The sequence below is a fragment of the Elephantulus edwardii genome, unplaced genomic scaffold (assembly GCF_000299155.1).
Source record: "Elephantulus edwardii isolate Elephantulus edwardi_28Jun2011 unplaced genomic scaffold, EleEdw1.0 scaffold00018, whole genome shotgun sequence".
NCBI lineage: Eukaryota > Metazoa > Chordata > Mammalia > Macroscelidea > Macroscelididae > Elephantulus > Elephantulus edwardii.
In genome coordinates, this window is record NW_006399768.1 from 24,279,378 (window position 1) to 24,300,420 (window position 21,043).

The following is a 21,043-nucleotide window of genomic DNA, read 5'->3' on the forward strand; positions in this document are numbered from 1 at the left end:
TCTCTAGGCGCCTCTTAATCTATTTGAGTGAGCACAAGACCAAATCCGGACAGTGAGCCTTTGGTGTCGGTTGGTTTGCACAGAAGAATGAGAGAAAATAGCCTGAAATCTCTGGTCAGGGAGTGGGTGGGTCTCATGCAGGCCGAAGGTTAAAGACTGCCCTTCTTGAGGCATCGGGTCCAGTGTCCGTTCCCAGGCCAGCCCCAGCCTAAGCCTTCTTGTGCTATAAATACAGCGACCCACATGCTGCAGTGACATGGTGTTCCCTCTGTTCCCAGGGACAGATAACATTAATTTGCCCTTTAAACGTCCCAAGCTCAAGGCACAGCCCCCAGCCCACCCCGACTCCCGGAAGCTCCTTCGCCCCCGATGTCCTCTGCAGAGAAGGGGGACGAAGAAGGGGTGTCCAAGCACCTGCCCAGCCAATGCGCAATGCGCGCACTGCCCCGGGGTCCCTCCTCTTCTCGCGAGAGACCGGGTGGGGGATATAAGGAGGGCTGCAGGGAGAGGCGAGCGGCCCCTTCGCGCAGCGCAGGGTCGGAGACGGGGTGGCGGTCCCTGGCCAGGGTGTGAGCGAGAGTGACAGCCAGAGCGCGGCTCCCTGAAGGCGCACAGCACCCGCTGTCATCATGAGTGATCAAGCTTTGAGCTTCCTGAAGGATTTCCTGGCAGGTGGCATCGCCGCTGCCGTCTCCAAGACTGCGGTCGCCCCCATCGAGAGGGTCAAATTGTTGCTGCAGGTAAAGAGGGCGAGAGTGATCGATCACTGCGCGGACGCGGGTAGAGACGCAGTGAGCGAGTGGGGTGCGGGCGGGACGCGGCGCGAGGAGGAGGCGCGGGGCGGGGGCCACCAGAAATCTGTGCTAGGCCCCGGGCTCTCGGGCGCCCGGCCCGTGTGAAGGGGAAGGTGCCCTCTGCGTAGACAGGTCCATCGTCAGTAGCGGATTCCTGGTGTCGGGTGGCGCCCGGTGCTCGGGTGTCTATATATGGAAACCCGCCCAGAGTCGCTTTACAGCGAGCCAGATCCTGCGCCTGTGACAGCGCTGGCACACACCACTTAGGCCCTCAGGCCGGCCTCACCTTTTGCTTTCCAGTCTCCTTTGCACCATCTTGCCTGCCTTACCTTTTACAATTTTATTTTACAATACGCAACAAAATAATTACTCTTTATTAAGCACTCCTTGTTTGCCAGCCACTTTGCTGACATACAGATTTCTTTCTCTTCATATAGTTCCTATTTCTATTTCCCAATAAATCCTGTTTTAGATCTGATATAAAGAGAAAGTACAATAAATAAATTGCTATTCCTTCACAATTCAATTGCCTTTTCAACTTATGTAGCGTCCACAGGTATTGTTTTCACCATTTTACAGATAAACTGAGGCTTTGAGTCATGAGAAACAATTTTCAACTTAAATCTTATTCATCCTCTCCCCAAATTTTTTCCTCCTCTCCTTGGTCACCTCACCTCCCTTGCCAGCATACAATGTCTTGGGAAATCCATAACTCACACAGGACCTTGTCTGTGCTTTATAATCAGCATTCTAGTTACCCTATCATTTTCCTGCCTGCCCAAAATGGGGAAGGCCTTTCAAAGAGGAATACCTCAATTGAGAGTTAAGTAAGACTGACCCTCTTCATACATACTCTTAGACCAGAGTTATCAACAGCAAATTGCTAACAAGAGCAACCAACCACTCAGTAGTTGGCATTGATAATTCTGAGTTCTAATGAGTAGTCAATATATTCTCCTTCCTTTGTTGGATCATTTACTACTGAAGATCCTCTTCTGCAGGAAAACTGAAGTGTCACTAAAGGATAGTCTTTCTGTTCCTCACATTTGCTTTATGAGAAGCCATTTGGACCACTTTGTCTATTCATTTCTCTCTCCCAGTAATCCCCTGATACAGATCTAGCATATAGAAGGGAAATGTAATAAATAAATGACTATTTTACACAACCACAGCACCCTTTCAGTTTATTTGGAACACCACTTTTTTCCTCAGTTTGTCCCAATAATTGAGCAATATTGGCTTGTCACCCAAGTGTCTGGCGTTTATTGGCATTTCCTCAAGATCCATTTGGTTTTCAGATATCTTTAGCAACAAGGAAATCAAGGAAAGTGAAGCTTTTTCCTTCCCATCTCTTCCCTTCTCTCTTCCCTGCCTGTCCTTTCACCCCTCCACTCCCACCCCAAACAGGTCCAGCATGCCAGCAAACAGATCAGTGCTGAGAAGCAGTACAAAGGGATCATTGATTGTGTGGTGAGAATCCCCAAGGAGCAGGGCTTTATCTCCTTCTGGAGGGGTAACCTGGCCAATGTCATCCGTTACTTCCCCACCCAAGCTCTCAACTTCGCCTTCAAGGACAAGTACAAGCAGATCTTCCTGGGGGGTGTCGACCGGCATAAGCAGTTCTGGCGCTACTTCGCTGGTAACCTGGCTTCTGGCGGGGCAGCTGGGGCCACCTCCCTCTGCTTTGTCTATCCACTGGACTTTGCCAGGACCAGGCTGGCTGCGGACGTGGGCAAGGGTGCTGCCCAGCGTGAGTTCAGTGGTCTCGGCGACTGCCTTACCAAGATCTTCAAGTCCGACGGCCTGAAGGGTCTCTACCAGGGCTTCAGCGTCTCTGTGCAGGGCATCATTATCTACAGAGCCGCCTACTTCGGAGTCTACGATACTGCCAAGGGTGAGAGGGGGGCCAGAGAGTGGGTGGAGGGTGAGTGTGTGGAGAGAGCATCTTAACTCAAAAAAAGGACTTTGTACCTACTTATCCTGTGGTAGTTTGGTTCTTTTGGGGGTGGGGGGTTTTATTCCTATCCCTGGGTTAAACTGAAGCTTCTGAATGAGGAGGTGATACAGTATGAATAAATTAAAATCCAGAAAGTTCTCTTCCTCATCTCTTTCCTGAATTAAGATCTGGCATTGAGTTAGCCAACGAGGAGGAAATGGGAGCCCTGTTCCCTCTTGACACATTTGATTCACTTGCTATAGTTTACCTGGGAACAGCTCCACGTACCCTGTCTGCCAAGATGAGTTCTGGCATCCCTGGATCCAGGGGAAGGGCTCCCTACTTTGGTTGCCAACATCACTTATGTGTGAGGCCTTCCTCAGAAGCGGTTCTTCCGGCAGGGCCGGGAGGTGCAGTGGGCTCCAGTGTACATCCACCTCCTTTTTGCTGGACTAGCAAGAAGAATCACTCCCTTTGGCTTCTTGGCTCTGCCCACAGGAATGCTGCCTGACCCCAAGAACGTGCACATCATTGTGAGCTGGATGATTGCACAGAGCGTGACAGCGGTGGCAGGGCTGGTGTCCTACCCCTTCGACACTGTCCGCCGTAGAATGATGATGCAGTCTGGCCGGAAAGGGAGTAAGCTTTTCCCCTATTTCATCTAACTCTCCTTTTTTCCCCCGAGAAGAAGTCACCGCTCCTTTCTGTCTTCATTACCCTGAATTAATTATTATTATTTGCTGTGAAGAGCTGAGGGAAGAAGGATATAATTAGTTCTCCCTAACATTCATAAGCTTGGTGCTCTGGGACTAACTTAAAGGTGGTGCCTCTCTAGTGGTTCAAATCCACACGGGGCTCCATGGGAGAAAGACAGTGTCCTCCAGTGTGATTTACAGCCTCTGAAAACTCAGTCGCAAAAGGACAAAAACTGCATAACACCTCTGTAATAAAACAGTGCTGACACGGAGGTTGGGGAGAAACCAAGAAAAGAAGGGATAAATAATGAACACTACATTGGAATAGGTAAAGCAAAGAACTGTTAAAAAAGGAATATATGAGGAGGCATTATTTGGATGACAGCAGTTCCGAATCCAAGGTGCATTGCAAAGTGGACTAGGGGTGGGGAGAAAACTGTGCAACAATGAATGAATGAAAATCCAACTTTTCTGTAAACTTGCGTTTAAATCACAACTTAAAAAAAAAAAAAAGACATAAACCCGACGAGTTTTCAGCTACACTGATTCTGACTTGACAGCAATGAGTTTAAGTTTGAATTTGAACAGGAGACCCTGGTAGCACAGCAGCTGAGTACTTGGCTGGTAATGGAAAAGGAGGTTTGAATCCACTAGCCCCACTGAGAGAGAAAGGTTTGTCCACCTGTTTCCCTAAGATGGGACATTTCTACCATGTCCTTTGGGGACACTATGGGTCAAAATTGAGTTGGGAGCAAAAGGTTTGAGTTTTGTTTTGCGTTTTCATATTCACAGCTACTTATTTAGAGAAAGCCTCTTTTTATTAGGAGATAAAAGTATTTTTCAAAAATGAGGGAGAGATGGCTGTAACTAAGTATCTAGCATTATGGAGAACTTAGGCCCTTTTCCTTATAGCCAGCTTACAGGGGAAGGGAATTGAAATAATTTAGTAGTTGGTTTAAAAAGAACTTTTGCTTCACTTACATAATGCCAGCTAGTTCATGGCATTTGAATTAGTAGGTAAATAAGCAATCTGTTATGATAGAAAAAGTTTTTCTTTTTTCTAATAGTGTCATCCACGTTGAGTTCTGCCACATATGTCCAGCAGTTTGAATCAACCAGTGGCTCCTCGGGAGAAAAATGGGAAGTCCTCTCATGTTAACAGTTTAGAACCTCAGAAACCCAGTGTCAGGTTTCTGTGAGTCAGAGCTGATTTAATAGCAGTGAATTAATTTGGGGGTTGGTGACTGGTTTTTGGCTTTTTTGAGATTGAAACATGAAATTATTATTTTTTTAATTGTCAAAGCTAGTCAATTTTTGTGCAATTCTATCTAACAGTTGTACTTTTTGCATATCATTATCAAATTGAATGTCATTGAGTTAGAACTGACTCGTAGCTGACCGTGCATCGGATATTTGGAGGCTGTAAATTGCACAGGAGGAGATTGTCCATCTTTCTCCCTCAGAGTGGCTAGTGGATTTGAACCTCCAGAGAATACCATAACAGCACCACTCCCTTCACTCTATGCCACCAATAATCTTGGAACGTATAGTCTCAGACAAGACCATAGTTTTCACATCCATAGGAAGAGGGAACACATAACCCAGTACTTCCTCATTTGCATTTCTGTAAGGGAGTTGGTTAATTACCCCAGGCCTAGTCCAGAAACCCTGTCTAACAGGGAAGGAAGATGATGGCCAGTTGAATGTTACATAGAGCTTGAGCTTTTAAGTCCCAAGTGATCTTCATTTTTAACGCTGCAAAAGTTGGAAACAGGAGTGGCATCCACTTCCTAAACAACATGCCCCTGAAAACTCTATGAACTTTGAGAAACATCATTTGTTCATGGGGTCGCTATAAATTGTGCTCAACTCAACAGCAGTCAACAACAAAAACTAAGTTGTATACAGTTGTATTCAGAGGGAGGGTTCCCCACCTCCAGAATTATGAAGCCCTTACCAGTATTTGTTTCCACAGCTGATATCATGTACTCTGGGACACTTGACTGCTGGAGGAAGATTGCAAAAGATGAAGGAGGCAAAGCGTTCTTCAAAGGTGCCTGGTCCAATGTATTGAGAGGCATGGGCGGTGCTTTTGTATTGGTATTGTATGATGAGATCAAAAAATATGTCTAATGAAATTAAAACTCATCTTTACTGGTTCCAGATCCATTGTGTGGTTTAATAGACTTTTGCTAGAAGTGAAAAGGCAGATCTAGGATAAAACCAGACTGAAAGGAATACCTCAGAAAAAAACCAAAAACAAAACAAACACAACTTCCTTGAGTGTTCATTAAACCCCAAATGTATTTTGTATTTATTTTGCAATTAAGATTCCACAGAAAATATAACTACCATGCCTGTACAATTAAACAAGAACTGATAAATGAAGACAGTAACTGAATGTAAATAAAGACCACTGAACACACGTTCTCTAATTATTTACTTATTGAGAGTTTTTATTAATGACCAAATGAATTTTAAAAATAAGACTACAAGTAAATATAGCATGATTCATTGATAAACCTGTGGTCCAGCTTCTAAATGTCAGGTATTATACGTGAATACCTACTGTGCTTAATGTTCTGATTTTCAAAGTAGATCAGGCAGAGTTTCTCTCTTAGCTTCAATCATAGGATGTCTCAGTCAGCTTGCAGGTGAAACACATTCATGGGGTTACACTTCACTTTACTCTCTTCTGTGCAGATGTCAGGAATTCTGATGCTCTTTAGATCACAGCTCCAGTAATTTTACAAGATTCAGCCCCTCAATCTTTTGGGGTAGCACAAAGTATTAAGCACTTGACTTTGTAACCAAAGTGGAAGTGGTTTTAACCCATTAGACAAGTCTCCGAAGATACGTCTTGTGGTCTCCCAGATTCTCACAGCATTGAACACCTGTCTGTACACATATGTACACACATAGGGCCTTCACGAGTTGGAATTGACTTACCAGCTACTAACAACAACAGGAAGTGTTCCGTTTTAGTGCCTCCAAAGAACTGATATTACTACAATATCAGTAGTAGGTAAAGAGTATCCACTAAAAATCAGTTACCAAACTAGTATTAAATACTTATTAAGCTTTGTGAAGACTTTTTTTAAAAAAAAAAAAATCAGATTTTAGGACTTTAAATGAGGCTGAGGGAGAGAGGTGAAATGAACTTGTTAAATTGCCATTGGAACCCACTCATAGCTAACCTTTCAGCAGGTTTTCAGAGGCAGTAAGTCACATAGAAGGAGATTGTCCATCTGTCTCCCTTGGAGCAGCTATTTGATTCGAACCACGTGCCTTTAGTTGGTAGTACTGCTCCTTATAGCTAGTCTGCCAGAGCTCCCTGTCTTGTTATATAAGAGAAGATTAAAATGGTGACTCTTGGTCAAGCAGCACTAGAAGGGGAAAGGGCAGAGAGATGAAAAAAAGAAAGTTGGGAGTGTCAGGTGAATCTGGAAAGAAAATACTAACCACATGGGTTGAGAGAGGATCTGCCTATACTTCTTTTCTGCAACAATTGATCAAAGACCTCTCATGGGTTTGTAATCAAGAGGAAATACCATTTCAAATTTGAAATTAAAACACTTCCGGTGTTTGGCAGGAAAAAGACCAAACTGTTAACATAGTTTTATTGAGAATGATTTGGAGGAAACAAGTCCTTATATCCTAGGCAAAGCTTCAAAGATAGATAGCTGTCTTGTATGTGTTCTTGGTAACAAATGTTTTTGGGGGTTCCCGTGACACTATGCCTTCATTTGTTCATACTCCTTACCAAGCTCCTCCATCCACTCCCTCATCAGTGAAAAGTCAATGGCCTTGTGTGACCCCAGTAACCCTTGCGCTTTACCATTCCAAGATTACTTCTAATCTAATAGATAAATCTGCGAGTGGGAAAGATTAAAGGTATTTCTCAGTCCCTTCACTTAAAGCCAGGTAACGAATGTGTATTTTTAGAGACCTTACAGATATATTGTGCTCACACTGATTCGCTTCAAAATTCTGTCATTGGAGAGAAGATAAAGGCACAGAGCAAGTTACCAGGACAAACGTTTCTGTGGAACATAGCCAGAAGCAGGGTCAGCCCTTTCAGGGTTTTCAGACCTGCATGTTTAGGATGAGGAGGCCAAGAAACTCACCTTTCCAGAATGGAATAGGGCAGGAGAAAGAAGGAACATCAAATAGGACAGAAATCTATACACACATTCTGCTCGCGACTCAGGTGGCAAACCCCGTATTCCTGCAATGGTGACCTCTCTTGTTCTGGGGGAAGGAGTCATGCTGAGTCACCTGCTCACTGCGGCTCCTTCATTCACAGCAGCTGCTAGAACTTAGCAGCTGTGGCCCGGCGGGCAACAGGCAGGAGGGCTTCTTATAAGCACCTTGTGATCTTTGTCCCACACCGCTGTGCAAAGCCGCATCACGCTTGAAGGTCTGGAAAGATGAAAGGGGTTTACGTGAAGGTGCTGGTCAGTCAGTGCCTGTCGAGTGGATTCCAGCTCAGAGTGACTCCATGTGACTGGTGTGTGCAGAGTAGCACTGCCCCACAGGCAGTTTATGGCTGGGATCTTCCAGAAGCTGAGTGCCTGGCCTGTCTCCCAGCTGCCTCTGGGGGCCTCACATTGCCAGGTTTTCAGCTAGTAGTCGAGTGCTTACCAGTTTGTGCCACCCAGGGGCTCCTACATACAGGCAACAGCTCAGAATTGAAATGAAGCCCTCACCTTTCCCACCAGCTCTCTTTTTTCCATCCTCTCCTTGAACAGCCTCTCCCAACATAAATAAAAGCTTCCTGTATTTTTTGGTGATATTTTGGATTTCCCCCCCCCCATTTTCTCTTTTATCTACAGGTATTTATGTGTATCAGGAAAAAAAAATCATGGAGGGTGATGATCTATCCCATGAGTAATCCCATGGTAATAACTGGGGAATATTTTAAATCTCAAGTACTGTGTAATTATTTTAAATTTCAACTAACTGTATAATTCCTGTTAGTCTGTTTTACTTTGTGCTAATCATGTGGAGTCAGTATTTACTAAATGCTGTAATGTGCCAGTCTAGTTTCACCTCCACAAAGGATTTTTTTTTTCACTTCTCAGGGCCATAATTCTAGAGTCTAGAAAATGCTTGGGAAATACTCCAAATGAAACCTACTGCCACTAAATTCACTCCAACTCACAGTCCCTAGAACTAATTAGAACTACCCTCTAGGGTCCGGGGTTGTAAATCATTATGTATACAGACTGCCACATCCTTCTCCCATGGTGAACTGACACATTTGAGGCACTAATCTTTCAGCTAGCATCTGATCACTTTAGCCGCTGCACCACCAAGGCTTCTTACCTGGAAAGGTGGTGGTGTTAGGTACCATTGTGTCGACCTGACTCCTAAGGACCCTATACATCAAAACCTTACCTGATCGTGCACCGTCCTTAAAATCCCTGCTGTGCCTCAGGCATTGCTGCAGTCACTGTGTCAGCCCATCTCATTGATGGCTCTCCCCTCCTTTGCCAATCTTCCATCTTTCCCAGCATGATGTCCCCTTCCGAGGACTGGCCACTCCTGACAATACGCCCAAAGAATGTGAGAAGTAATTCATGTAACTTTTGCTTCTATGGAACATTCTTAAGAGCACCTCTTGCAACGTGGATCTGTTCTTTGGGCAGTCCATGGGATGAAGTGCTTCATAAAGAATGCACTGGATGAGGGGAAAAATGAGAAGAAAGAGTGTATCTAAAAAAAAGTGCAAAGACAGAGAACCTGGAGAACACTTGGGAAGAGGGAAGCCCTCTGATTTGAGTTAGTACTGAATAAGCAGAGCAGCATCGGTAGACAAGCACAGCGGGATCATATAAAAGTTTATGGCTACCTATAAACCAAGGGCAAACTCAGGGCTGTGAAGTTGATTACAACTCACAATGACCCTCCCTCCGGTTTCTGAGCTTGGTGATCTTTATGGGAGGAAACAACCCATCTTTCACCTGTGGAACTGTTGGAAAACATGAGGTGGTTGGTCCCCACTCTTAAGGAATCAGTTACCAATCCAACACATGATGAATTACACCCCTGTGGTTACTTGTAATTCACCTCCTTGCCATTGAGTTGGAACCAACCTACAGCTGAGCACTTCCTGGAGGCTGTAAATCACACGGGGTGAGATGGTCCCTCTTTCTCCCTCAGACCCACTGTGGAATTGAACCACTAGAGATGAACCACCTTTGGGTTCACAGCACAGCTCCCTCCAGACTACAGCTGTGACTTTCAATTCTTACTTATCATCCTTAAAACAAATTTTTACAAAGTGATCCATGACATGAATTCCCCTTTGTTTACTTGTTTGCATTTCTTTCCAGTTTTTGTCACCCATGAGAGAGCATTACAATTTTCACATTCCATCGTAAGACCACCCGTGAGGGGGAAGCATCAGAAGAAGTTGGAAGTGACTCACAGTCACTGTACACCGTTGGGGTGTTGAAAGGCAAATGTGCTGGGCTATGCATAGTGGGGAGGGAGGGCAGCTGAGGCGGGACCAGCACGTAGAAAAAGAAAGAGGAAACAGCATACTCGTTGACTAAGAAAAAGAATTAAAAAGAGTGGACCCTAGAGGTCAGTTGGGTAAGGAAAACTCATAGTTTTTCTCAAATTAGGAAAGGCTCAAAGTTAGAGTCCAATAAGTAAACGTTTAAAAAGAGACATTACAGTTACTGAGGAAAGAGAATGAATGTTAAGTTTCAAGAGGGCTATTTTAATTTATCCATCATCTTTACATCCCATCATTTTTATATCAATTTTATACTGTTGGTGGTTATCGTTTTTCCAATTCCTGAGACCTCTTATGTAGAGTAGATCTGCTACCTAGGAGTTTCAAAGTTGTGACATTTCAGATGCAGACCACCAGCCCTTACATCAGGGCACCTCTGGGTAGGTTTGAACCACCAACCAACCTTTTTGTCTTCTAGTGTTTAACTTTTTGCATCATTGTGTTGTTGTGTACTGTCAAGTCGGAGCTGACCCATGGCTAAACATCCAGCAGGTTCTCAGAGGCAGGTAATCACACAGGAGGAGATTGCCTATCCTTCTCCTGCAGAGCAGCTGGTGGTAGATTTGAACCATGTGCCTTTGGAATTGCAGTGCAGTTTCCTACTACTAGGACTCCAGAGCTCCCTATATCTGAGCGCTTCGGGGTTCATTTGAACCACCAACCATTTTGCCTGTAATCTAGTGTTTATCCATTTGCACCACTAGACTCAATTAAATGAAACATGTCATCTGATCTTAAGAAATTCATAAATGTAAGGGAGATTGAAATTAGAAAGTCTTCTCAGGGAAATAATACAAAAGTGTAAATTTTAAAGTATAAACAAGCATAAATTAAGTATATTAAGACAAGCATGGAAAGCATAAATTAACTAGAGTAATACAGGGTGAGAAACTATGAAAGTTCTAGAAGTGTTCAGGTCTTTCGTTCATAGGGTCTCTGAGTCATCTACGACTCAACGGCACTTAACAACAACATAGAGAGAGCTCAGTTGGCCTAGGGGACAGAAAGTGATGCTAACATTAGCCAAAGGTGGGTGATTTTAATCTGTTTCTCTCATGCCTGGTTTTAATTGATTTGGGTCAAACATTCTTCTAAGTGGTGTAACACTGGTCTGTTCATTTACTGTACAGAGAAAACTCGTGGTTGCTGTGATGCTGAACACTGTGACACTGATGAGTCAAATGCGAGAATGGTTACCCATGTTGGACAGTGTTTGGTGGAGCTCCCTGATTAAAACAAGCTTGGAAGCAGGAGTGGCATCCATTTCCAAAATAGCTTGCCTCCAGAAACCCTATGAACCTGGAGAGAGGATGAAAGTTATACAAGTGTTTAGGTCTTTCGTTCATAGGGTCACTATGAGTCAACTACAACTCAATGGCACTTAACAAGACAGGGTGGAAATCATAAATGTAAGATGTGCATTCCAGAGGCACCGGAAGCCAAGCCCATTGCCGTCTGACCCTGTATGACACAATAGGGCGCTGCATAGTGTCTGAGCTTGATCATCATGCTGCTCCCATGAGGCAATTGGTAAGGTAGAACCACTGAGCTTTTGGTTAGCAGATAACTCTGCAAACCAAAAGTCAGTGATTCTAACTCTGCACCACCAGGACTCCTTTATGAAGGTACACTCTCCGTGAAAGAAAATGAAAACTCATCACCCTCTGACTCAGAGGACTTATAGCAACCCTCCTTCGCATTTCTCAGACTGCAAGTCTTTACCAGAGACTACTCATCTTTCTCCCAAGGAGTCATCAGCAGATTTGAACTGCCAACCTTTCAGTTAGCAGCCTAACAAATTACACACTATGCCAGCAGGTCTCCTTATAAAGGCGCTAAACCTGGTGTTGTCCAGTCGATTCCCAATAGTAGTTACCAAAGGGCACTCTGTGGCCTAGAGGGTAAGGAGTTGCACCGCCAATCCAAATCATAGTTCTCCTCTACCAGATTTCTGAGGTTGGTTATCTTCTAGGGAGAAGTTTGCCTGCCTTTCTCTCTTAGAGCTGGCCAATTGGAACTGCTAACCTTTTGGTTAACAGTGCTTTATGTAATTACTATGCTACCAGGACGTTCTAACAAAGAAAGAGTTGGAAATACTAAGATTCATTCCATATCCTGTAAGTAATCCTGAGGGGGCTCTGTGAGGAATGAAAGGCAAGGCTAAATAACAAAAGCCTATTATACTCTTATGAAGAATTTAAATTTGACAACAATCTACAGAAAGTCATGGGTGTTTTTAAGCAAAGGCATGTCCAGATCAAATTTCCATTTTGAGTACTTTGGCAGCAGTATCGAGAAAGGACTGAGGTTGAGAGTGCACGAAGGAAGGAAGCAACAATATACTTCATTGTTAGTTTACATGAGAGAGAGTCTAAAATCAGGGGCAACTGGTCTGTGTCCAGTAAGTGTGTCCAGTAAGTGCTTCAGGTCCTCCTCAGTTTCAGCAAGCAGGGTTGTGTCATCTGCATAATGCAGATTGTTGATAGATCTTCCACCAATCTTGATGCCACATTTCTTCTCATAGAGCCCAGCCTCCTGGATAATCTGTTCTGCATACAGGTTGAAAAGGTACTGTGTGGATCATAACAAATTGTGGCTGACTGAGGAGAATGGGAATACCCGAACACTTGATTGTACTAATGTGAAACCTATACCTGGACCAAGAGGCGGTCGTCAGAACAGAGCAAGGAAACACTGCATGGTTCAAAATTGGGAGGGGTGTACGCCAGGGATGTGTCCTGTTTCCTGTTCAGCTGAATAGAAATTGAAAATCCATGACTTGCATCAGATGAACCTTTCTTGAAACTAACATCACTGTTCTTCAGCACTTTAGAGAGGTCCGTGACAGCCAGTTTTCCCAAACAAATCTTCACAGAAGCTTTGTCTTTTGATTTCTTGACACTGCTACCATGGGTGTTGGTAGTGAATCAAAGTAAAATGAAATCATTAACGTCAATCTGTACTCCAACTATCATGATGTTGTCTATTAGCACAAAGGTGAGGATTTTTGTGCATTTTTGTTAATATATAATTCATATTGAAGGCTGTCATCTTTGATCTTCTGTAGCAAATGAGTCAAATCTTCATTTTATGCAACTAAGATTGTGTCAAACAGTGGCTGACTCTGAGAAGAATGGGAATCCCAGAACATTTAATTGTGCTAATACGAAACCTATACTTGGACCAAGAGGCAGTAGTCAGAACAGAGCAGGGAAACACTGCATGGTTCAAAATAGGGAAGGGTGTACGCCAGGGATGCATCCTGTCTCCATACCTTTTCAACATGTATGCAGAGCAGATTATCCGAGAGGCTGGGCTCTATGAGGAGAATTGTGGCATCAGGATTGGTGGAAGATCTATCAACAATCTCCGTTATGCAGATGACACAACCTTGCTTGCTGAAACTGAGGAGGACCTCATGCACTTGCTGCGAAGGGTCAAGGACTGCAGCCTTCAGTATGGACTAAGGCTCAACGTCAAGAAGATAAAGATTCTCGCCACTGGACCAACTGGCAGCGTCAAGATGGATGATGAAGAGATTGAGAGTGTTCACAGCTTCACTTTGCTCGGCTCCACAGTTAACATTCTTGGTACCAGCAGTCAGGAAATCAAAAAGCGTATCGCGGTGGGAAAGTCTGCCGTTAGGGACCTCTCAAACGTACTCAGGAGCAACAGTGTCTCTCTGGAGAATAAGGTGCGCCTGATACAGGTCATGGTATTTGCAATCGCTTGTTATGCATCAGAGAGTTGGACAATGACTAGGGAGGACAGAAGGAGAGTGGATGCTTTTGAGCTGTGGTGCTGGAGAAGGGTACTGAATGTACCCTGGACTGCCAGGAAAACAAACAAGATCCATCTTGGAGAGGATTAAACCAAGCTGCTCCTTGGAGGCAAGGATTCTGGGGCTTCGTCTGACATACTTTGGACATGTTGCCAGGAGGGACGGGTCCTTGGAGAGGGACATCATGCTTGGGAGGGTGGAGGGACAGCGCAGGAGGGGAAGACCCTCTATGAGATGGATTGATTCGGTGACTGGGGTAATCGGGATGGGTGTGTCAGAGGCGGTGCGGTTGGCACAGGATAGAGCAGGGTTTAGAGCTGTTGTGCATAGGGTCGCTATGAGTCGGAAACGACTCGATGGCACATAACAACAACAAGATTGTGTCATCACATCACTAATGCAAGTTGAGTCTTCCTCCAAACCTGACGCCATCCTTTATAATCGAGCTTCCTGAATGCCTTGTACAGATTAAGTAGGTATGGAGAGATGATATAATCCTGGCACGCAACCTTTTCTGGTTTTAGAGCATGTGATGTTCTTTTGTTCTAAACAGAACTATAAACATAGTTTCACATGAGCACTATTTAGTGTTCTGGGATATCCATTCTTCTCAGTGTTTTACTAATAGTTTACCAGAAAAACCTGTCTCATCGCTATCTTGAGAACATCCCGTATTAAATGGGTTGCATGTACCTTTGATCAATCATGCAGTTCCCACTGTGTTATGGTCCTACAACTGCCAAGTTCTCACTTCTAGAGATCTCACTGTTTACTCCTCTGATGGTCTTTCAAGCAATTTTGAATTTGTAACCTTTGGTTCCTGCTCCACCACCATAAAAATGTATCCTCTTTTGTAGCCTAGTGGAATGGCCGTTTCTACTTTGTGACAGATTCTTCCCCAGTCCAGACTGTTTCTGTCCCTCTATAAACCATTTGCTTTTATTTAAGTAGATTCCACAATATTGTTATACAATAATCGGTTCAGACCTATTGGGACTGTGTAGGACAGCACTGAACTGCTCCAAAGGGCTCCCATGCTGGGAGTCTTTCTTTCTCCCTTTGAACAATTGGCAGATTCTGCATTGCTGATATTTTCCAGTGAGTAACCAAGCACTGTATTGTTGTTGTTGTGTACTGTTAAGTGAGAACCAACCTAGAGTTGACCCTCTAGCATGTTTTCAGAGGCAGTTGATCACACAGGAGGAGACTGTCTGTCTTCTCCCATGGAGTTGCTGGTGGATTCGAACCAGGTGCTTTCGGGATTGCAAGGCAGTTTCTTTGTCACTACACAAGAGCTCCCAGAGTTTAGAAATTATTAGAGTTTAAAACAAGGTAGGGACAACAACTTAATTATGGAAACTAAAGCCTTTCTTTTTAAATTTTGTTTTATACTGGCTTATTTACAAAGTTCCTATACATTGTTTTTCACACCAGATCTTTCCATTTCCTTTACCTCTCCTCCACCCATCAAATTGTGCGACCCTCTGATTAAACACTCCACTCCCACCCTTCCCCCCTCCTTCACCACCCACCTTGATCCTCGTACTCATTCTACAATAATGGTCTTATACAATATTTGTCCTTATAATTAAGTTCACTCAGCATAATGCTCTCCAGCCCCTCCAAGTTAGGTAGTAATTTTCAAAATCATTGCTTCTGCATGCTGTGTAGCATTCCATCATGTGAATGTACCATAATTTCTAATCCATTTGACTGCAGTTGGACATTTGGGATGATTCCATGTTATTTCAATGGTAAATGATGCTGCTATGAACACTGAGGTACAAATCTCCGTTTATGCCTCGGTTCTCATTCTCTCAGGGTACTTTTCCAAGCAGTGGAATAGCTGGGCCATATGGAATGTCTCTGTTCAGCTTTTTGAGGAAGTGTCAAACTACCTTCCAAAGTGGTTGCACCATTTTACAATCTCACCTACAATGCTTAAGAGCTCCTACAGCACCACATCCCCTAGAGCCTTTCTAAAAGGGTTAAGGCAAGTGAGAGGGAAGAGACTAGGATTACTCTCTCAAAGTCTCTTTGTTGTTTTTGCTGTTGTGCACCATAGAGTTGGAAGTGACCCATAGCTCACCCACCAGCAGGTTTTCGGAGCCATTCACTCAGGAGATTGTCCATCTTTCTCTCACGGAACAGCTAGTGAACGCAAAACTGTGTGTCTGCAGGATTGCAGTGCAGCTCCTTGCCACTAGACCATCAGAGCTCTCTAATTATCTTTAAAATGATGTATTTATCATCTAGGGTTTCTCTATTGGTCTGTGTGGAATTCTCATATTAATCATCTAGGTGGTATGAACCTGTGTTCTGCTTGAAGGCAGAGGGGAACTAACAAAGCATTAGCCCAAATGGGGCTAATTTGAGAGAAGAAACTAGAGCAGTAAGTCTGGTATGTGGCATTTCTCCATGGGGTGTCTGCCAGTCTTGGAAAAAGAGCAGCTGAAAGGCTGAGGAACTGAAAAGAGATTCTGAAAGCCTCTCACAAAAAAAGAGACAAAGACTAGCTCAGGGCCCGCCAAGAAAGGGTAAGTCTCCCATGCTTTGGACTGGAATCCTGATAGGAGTGGGAGTGCCTGAAGCAGCCTGGCCATCTCAGTCACTGATGTTAACCTTCAGCTCATCTTAGTTCTCATCATTACAGTGATCTAAGACTGCTAGTACCCATGCAGCTGCTGATCTGGAGAAAAGATAACAGTCAAAATAACAGCCAGGAAGCTTTTTCTATAACGGACCAAACAGTAAATGTTTTAAGCTTTGCCAGCCACTACCTAAACAGCATGCCTCTGCAAACTATGAATTTTGAAGAACGACGATAGTTATAGAAAGACTTCAGGTCTTTTATTCATAGGGTCACTAAGAGTAATGCTCGACTCAATGGCAATCAAAACAAAAACTAGAAGAGTCTGACAAACCACACAGTTCTGATGTTATAGTGCAAAAGCATCCATGGCCAATACATAAAAGAATGTACTTTATTTGAAATTCATGACATTTTCATAGATCACAAATTATTTCTTTTGTGACTTAAAAATGTAAAGGTAATTTAAGCTTGAAAACCATAAAAAGAAAGGACCGAACCAAACTCATTGTCTTTGATTCCTTTCCAACTCACAGCGTCCCTATGACAAAACCTTTATGCTTAAAAATCTTTACAGAAGCAGGCTGCCACATCCTTCTTCCTTAGAGCAGCTGGCTGGTGAGTTTGAACTGTTAACCTTCTATTTAGCAGCTAAGCATTTAGCCACTTTGCCACTAGGTCTTCTGAAGAGGTAAGGCACCTGGATTTGTCTGAGACAAGAATTCTGAAGCTCCCTCTGACGTATTTTGGGCATGTTGCAAAGAAGATCCAGTCCTTGGAGAGAGACATCATGCTTGGAAGGGTGAAGGGACAACACAGGAAAGGAAAACCCTGGATGAGATGGATTGATTCAGTGACTGGGACAAGGGGCAAAGGGTAGGTGTGTGAGAGATAATCAGGATAGAAAAGGGTTCAGAGCTGTTAGTACATAGGGTCACTATGAGTCGCAAGCAATTCGACGGCACATAATAACAACATAGCTCATGAAACCTTTATCTCAAATTTTTTCTACAATTTTTGACAGAAATATTACTTTTAAAAAAATCAAATCTCCAAAACAGTTACAAGGTATCCTCTCATCCAGTAAGAATACCAAATTCAACAGAGCAGCAAACAACAAATGCTGGCAAGGTTGTGGAGAAACTGGAACTCTTACTCACTGTTGGTGGGAGTCTAAAATTATGCAACCACTATAGGAGGCAGTATGGTGCTTTCTCAAAAAAAGTTGGAAATATATCATTTGCCTTAGCAATTCCACTACTGGAAATACACCCTAAAGAAACCAGAACTACCACCCAAGCAAATATATGCACACCAATGTCTGCTGATTCTTTGTTTACAATAGCAAAGAGTTGGAAACAACCCCAAGTGCCCATCAACAAAAGAATGGATAGAGAAGCTGTGGTTTACTTTGCTGCATTGAAAAACAAGGAACTCATGAAATATTATGCAAAATGGGTGACCATGGAGGACATTATGCTGAGTGAAATATCTCAGTCACAAAAGACAAATACTGAATAATGCTACTGTTATAAAACAGGAATGACATGGAGGTTAGGGGGAAACAAAAAAAGAGGGGACAAATAATGTACATGGCATTGAAACAGATGAGGAAATGTATAAAAGGAATATATGATTAGGTATTGACATGAAAAGAGCCTAGAAAAAGAGCAGCATAACATGACTGTATAACAAGGAAAGAACATTTTTTTTAAAGCAAACTTTGGGGGAGGGAGGGCAGGCAGGAAAATGTGCAACAATGAATGAATGGAAATCCAAGTTCTTTAAAATCTCAATTAAATCATGCAAGAAGCTGTACTGCAATACCAGAGTGAGTGGTTCGAATCCACCAGATGCTCTGCTGGAGAAGGAGGGACAATCTCCTCCTGTACCGGTCAGATCTGATTTGACAGTACACACCCAATTTTTAAAAAAATCTAAATTAAAAAATATCAAATCTCTCTGTGGTAGAAAGATGGACAATTTCCTCCCATGTGATTTACAGCCTCTGAAGTCACTGGTGGGTCAGCTGAGTAGATTCTGACTCGAAAGCAATGAATTTTAGACTTTTTTTTCTTTTATTGGGAAAAACATATTGGGGGTACAAGGAGGTGAGGGTTGGGGGCAGAAGGGTGAGGATGAGCCAGGATGCAGTTGCAGAGTTGCACAGTTTGGTCGGTGGGGGGAGCAGGTGAAGGAAATGATGAGGGTCCAGTGGGGACCAGGTGCTACAGAGGAATGACAAGCATTTTCCAACGGTAATTAAATCAACTGTCTTATTGATTTGGGAATTGGATGCCGACTCTCTGGCTTCTTCATGCTGAACAGGGGCGTAGATGTAAAGGAGTTTTAGACTTTTTGAGATGAAAAATATGTTAAAGATCCCATAAAGATTTCAAATGGCAGCTCGAGAATACACAGCAAAGCATTACAATGAAATGTGCAAAGAACTGAAGTCTAAAAATTAAAAGGACTGAAATCATTATTTAAGCTGAAAGAACTGAAGAACAAATTCAAGCCTCAAGTTGCAATACTTTAGGATGCACAGGACCTGGTGGGCAGGCCTTTGTATTTAAAGTCAGTTGGGCTTGGTGTTAACTGTGTTTGGGAAGAACATTCTTCTAAGTGGTACAGCACTGGTCTGTCAATTTGCTGTACTGAGGTAACTTGAGGTTGCTGTCATATTAAACACTGCACCACTGGCATGTCAAATGCTATAATGGTTACCCATAACAGACAGGGTTTGGTAGAGCCCCCGAATTAAGACAGGTTTCAAAGCAGGTAGGATTGGCATCCACTTCCTAAACAACATGCCTTTGGAAACTCTATGAACATTAGAGAAATTACAATAGTTATAGGGTTCAGATCTTTGGTTCATAGGGTTCCTATGAGTCATATCAATTAGACAGCACTAATAACAACAACAACATGGGTCAAATATTGAGTGATTCAGGAAGCATTAAAAGAAGGTGGTAGTATACAAAGTCACTGTATCAAAAAGAATTGGCAGACACAAAAATAATTTAATGAAGCAGCATATGATCAAGAGGCAATAGTGATAGGAAGTTTGACTGGAGGAAGTCCAAAGCTGCTCTGGTGTTTGGCAAAGAACAAAGCTCAGGAACTGACATATTTCAACAAACAGATGCTGCCTTGGACGTGTTCATCAAGTTGTGCCAAGAAATCTGGAGAACAACTACCTGGCCAACTGACTGGAAGAGATCCATATCTGTTCCCATTCCAATAAACGGTGATCTGATTATTGAGCAGTATCACATGCAAGCAAAATCCTGCTGAAGCTTACCCCGAGAATTACTGAAATAGTGTTGCACCAGGGACATTATCGCCAGTGTCAGGTGGATCTTGGTTGAAAGCAGAGTACCAGAGAAATGTCCGAGTTTCAAGGACTATGCAGAGCCATCTGACTGTGTGGATAAATTGTGGCTAACCTTAAGAAGGGAAATCCCAGAACACTTGATTACGCTTATGCAAAACCTAAACTTGGACCAGGAAGCAGTCATCAGAACAGAGCAAGGAAATACTGCATGGTTCAAAATCAGGAATAGCGTGAATCAAGGGTGCATGCTGTCTCCATACCCTTTCAATCTATATGCAGAACAGATCATTCAGGAGGCTGGACTTTATGATTAGGAGTATGGCATCAAGATTGGAGGAAGACTCATGAATAATCTATGTTATGCAGATGATACAACACTGCTTGCCAAAACTGAGGAGGACCTGAAGCATTTGCTACAGAAGGTCAAGGATTGCAGTTTTCAGAATGGACTGAAGCTCAACATAAAGAAAACAAAGATTCTCACCACTGGGCCAAATGGCAGTGCCATGACAGATGAAGAGATTGAGGTTGTTAACAATTTCAACTTGGTCAGCTCCACAATCAAAACTCTTGGCACCAGCAGTCAAGAAATCAAAAGATTTGCACACCCATGCTTATTGCAGCTTTGTTCACAATAGCAAGTAGTTGGAAACAACCTAAGTGCCCATCAACAAACGAATGGATAGAGAAGCTGTGGTATATTCACACAATGGAATACTATGCTACATTGAAAAACCAGGAACTCATGCAATATTATTCAAAATGGGCGACTCTGGAGGACATTATGCTGAGTGAAGTATCTCAGTCACAAAAGGACAAATACTGCATGGTGCCCCTGTTGTAAAACAGGACTGACGTTGGGTTTGAGGAGAGATTGAGAAATATGGGTTCAATCAATAATGTACACTGCATTGAAACATGAGGGAGAAAACTGTTTAAAAGGGATATGTGATTAGGTATTTTTGTCATGACAGGCGGCTAGAGTGAAGGCTACATGGTGGAGTGGACCTGCGGGAGGGTTTGTAAAACAATGAAAGAATTTTTCTTTTACTTTTCCAAGAGGGTAGTGTACTAGGGGGGAGGGTTGGTAAGGGAGATATGTGCAACAATGAATGAATGGAAATCCAAAGTCTCTGTAAATTTTTACTGAAATTAATAATAAATTTAAATTTAAAAACTTAAGAGTAAGGAAGGCAATGGATTTATAACTGCTCATGCTAATAACACTATATCATGGCATGGAGGAGGAATAGTGGAACTGTATCCACATTTACAATATTCTTCTTTCCAAAACCATTTATGGAAAATAGGAACTGCATTGGAACATGTATCTCTGGATTGGAAATGATCATATTGATAATATTTCTAGCCTTAAACTTAAAAG

General features: G+C 43.1%; 1 protein-coding gene across 1 annotated transcript; it reads left to right on the forward strand.

Moving 5' to 3' along the window:
- Positions 1-518: 518 nt before the first annotated feature.
- Positions 519-5,585, forward strand: SLC25A4 (solute carrier family 25 (mitochondrial carrier; adenine nucleotide translocator), member 4). Its single transcript, XM_006882240.1, has 4 exons — positions 519-740; positions 2,202-2,688; positions 3,229-3,369; positions 5,401-5,585. The coding sequence occupies exons 1-4, from the start codon at positions 630-632 to the stop codon at positions 5,556-5,558; spliced, it is 897 nt and encodes a 298-aa protein (XP_006882302.1). The 5' UTR covers positions 519-629; the 3' UTR covers positions 5,559-5,585.
- Positions 5,586-21,043: the final 15,458 nt, after the last annotated feature.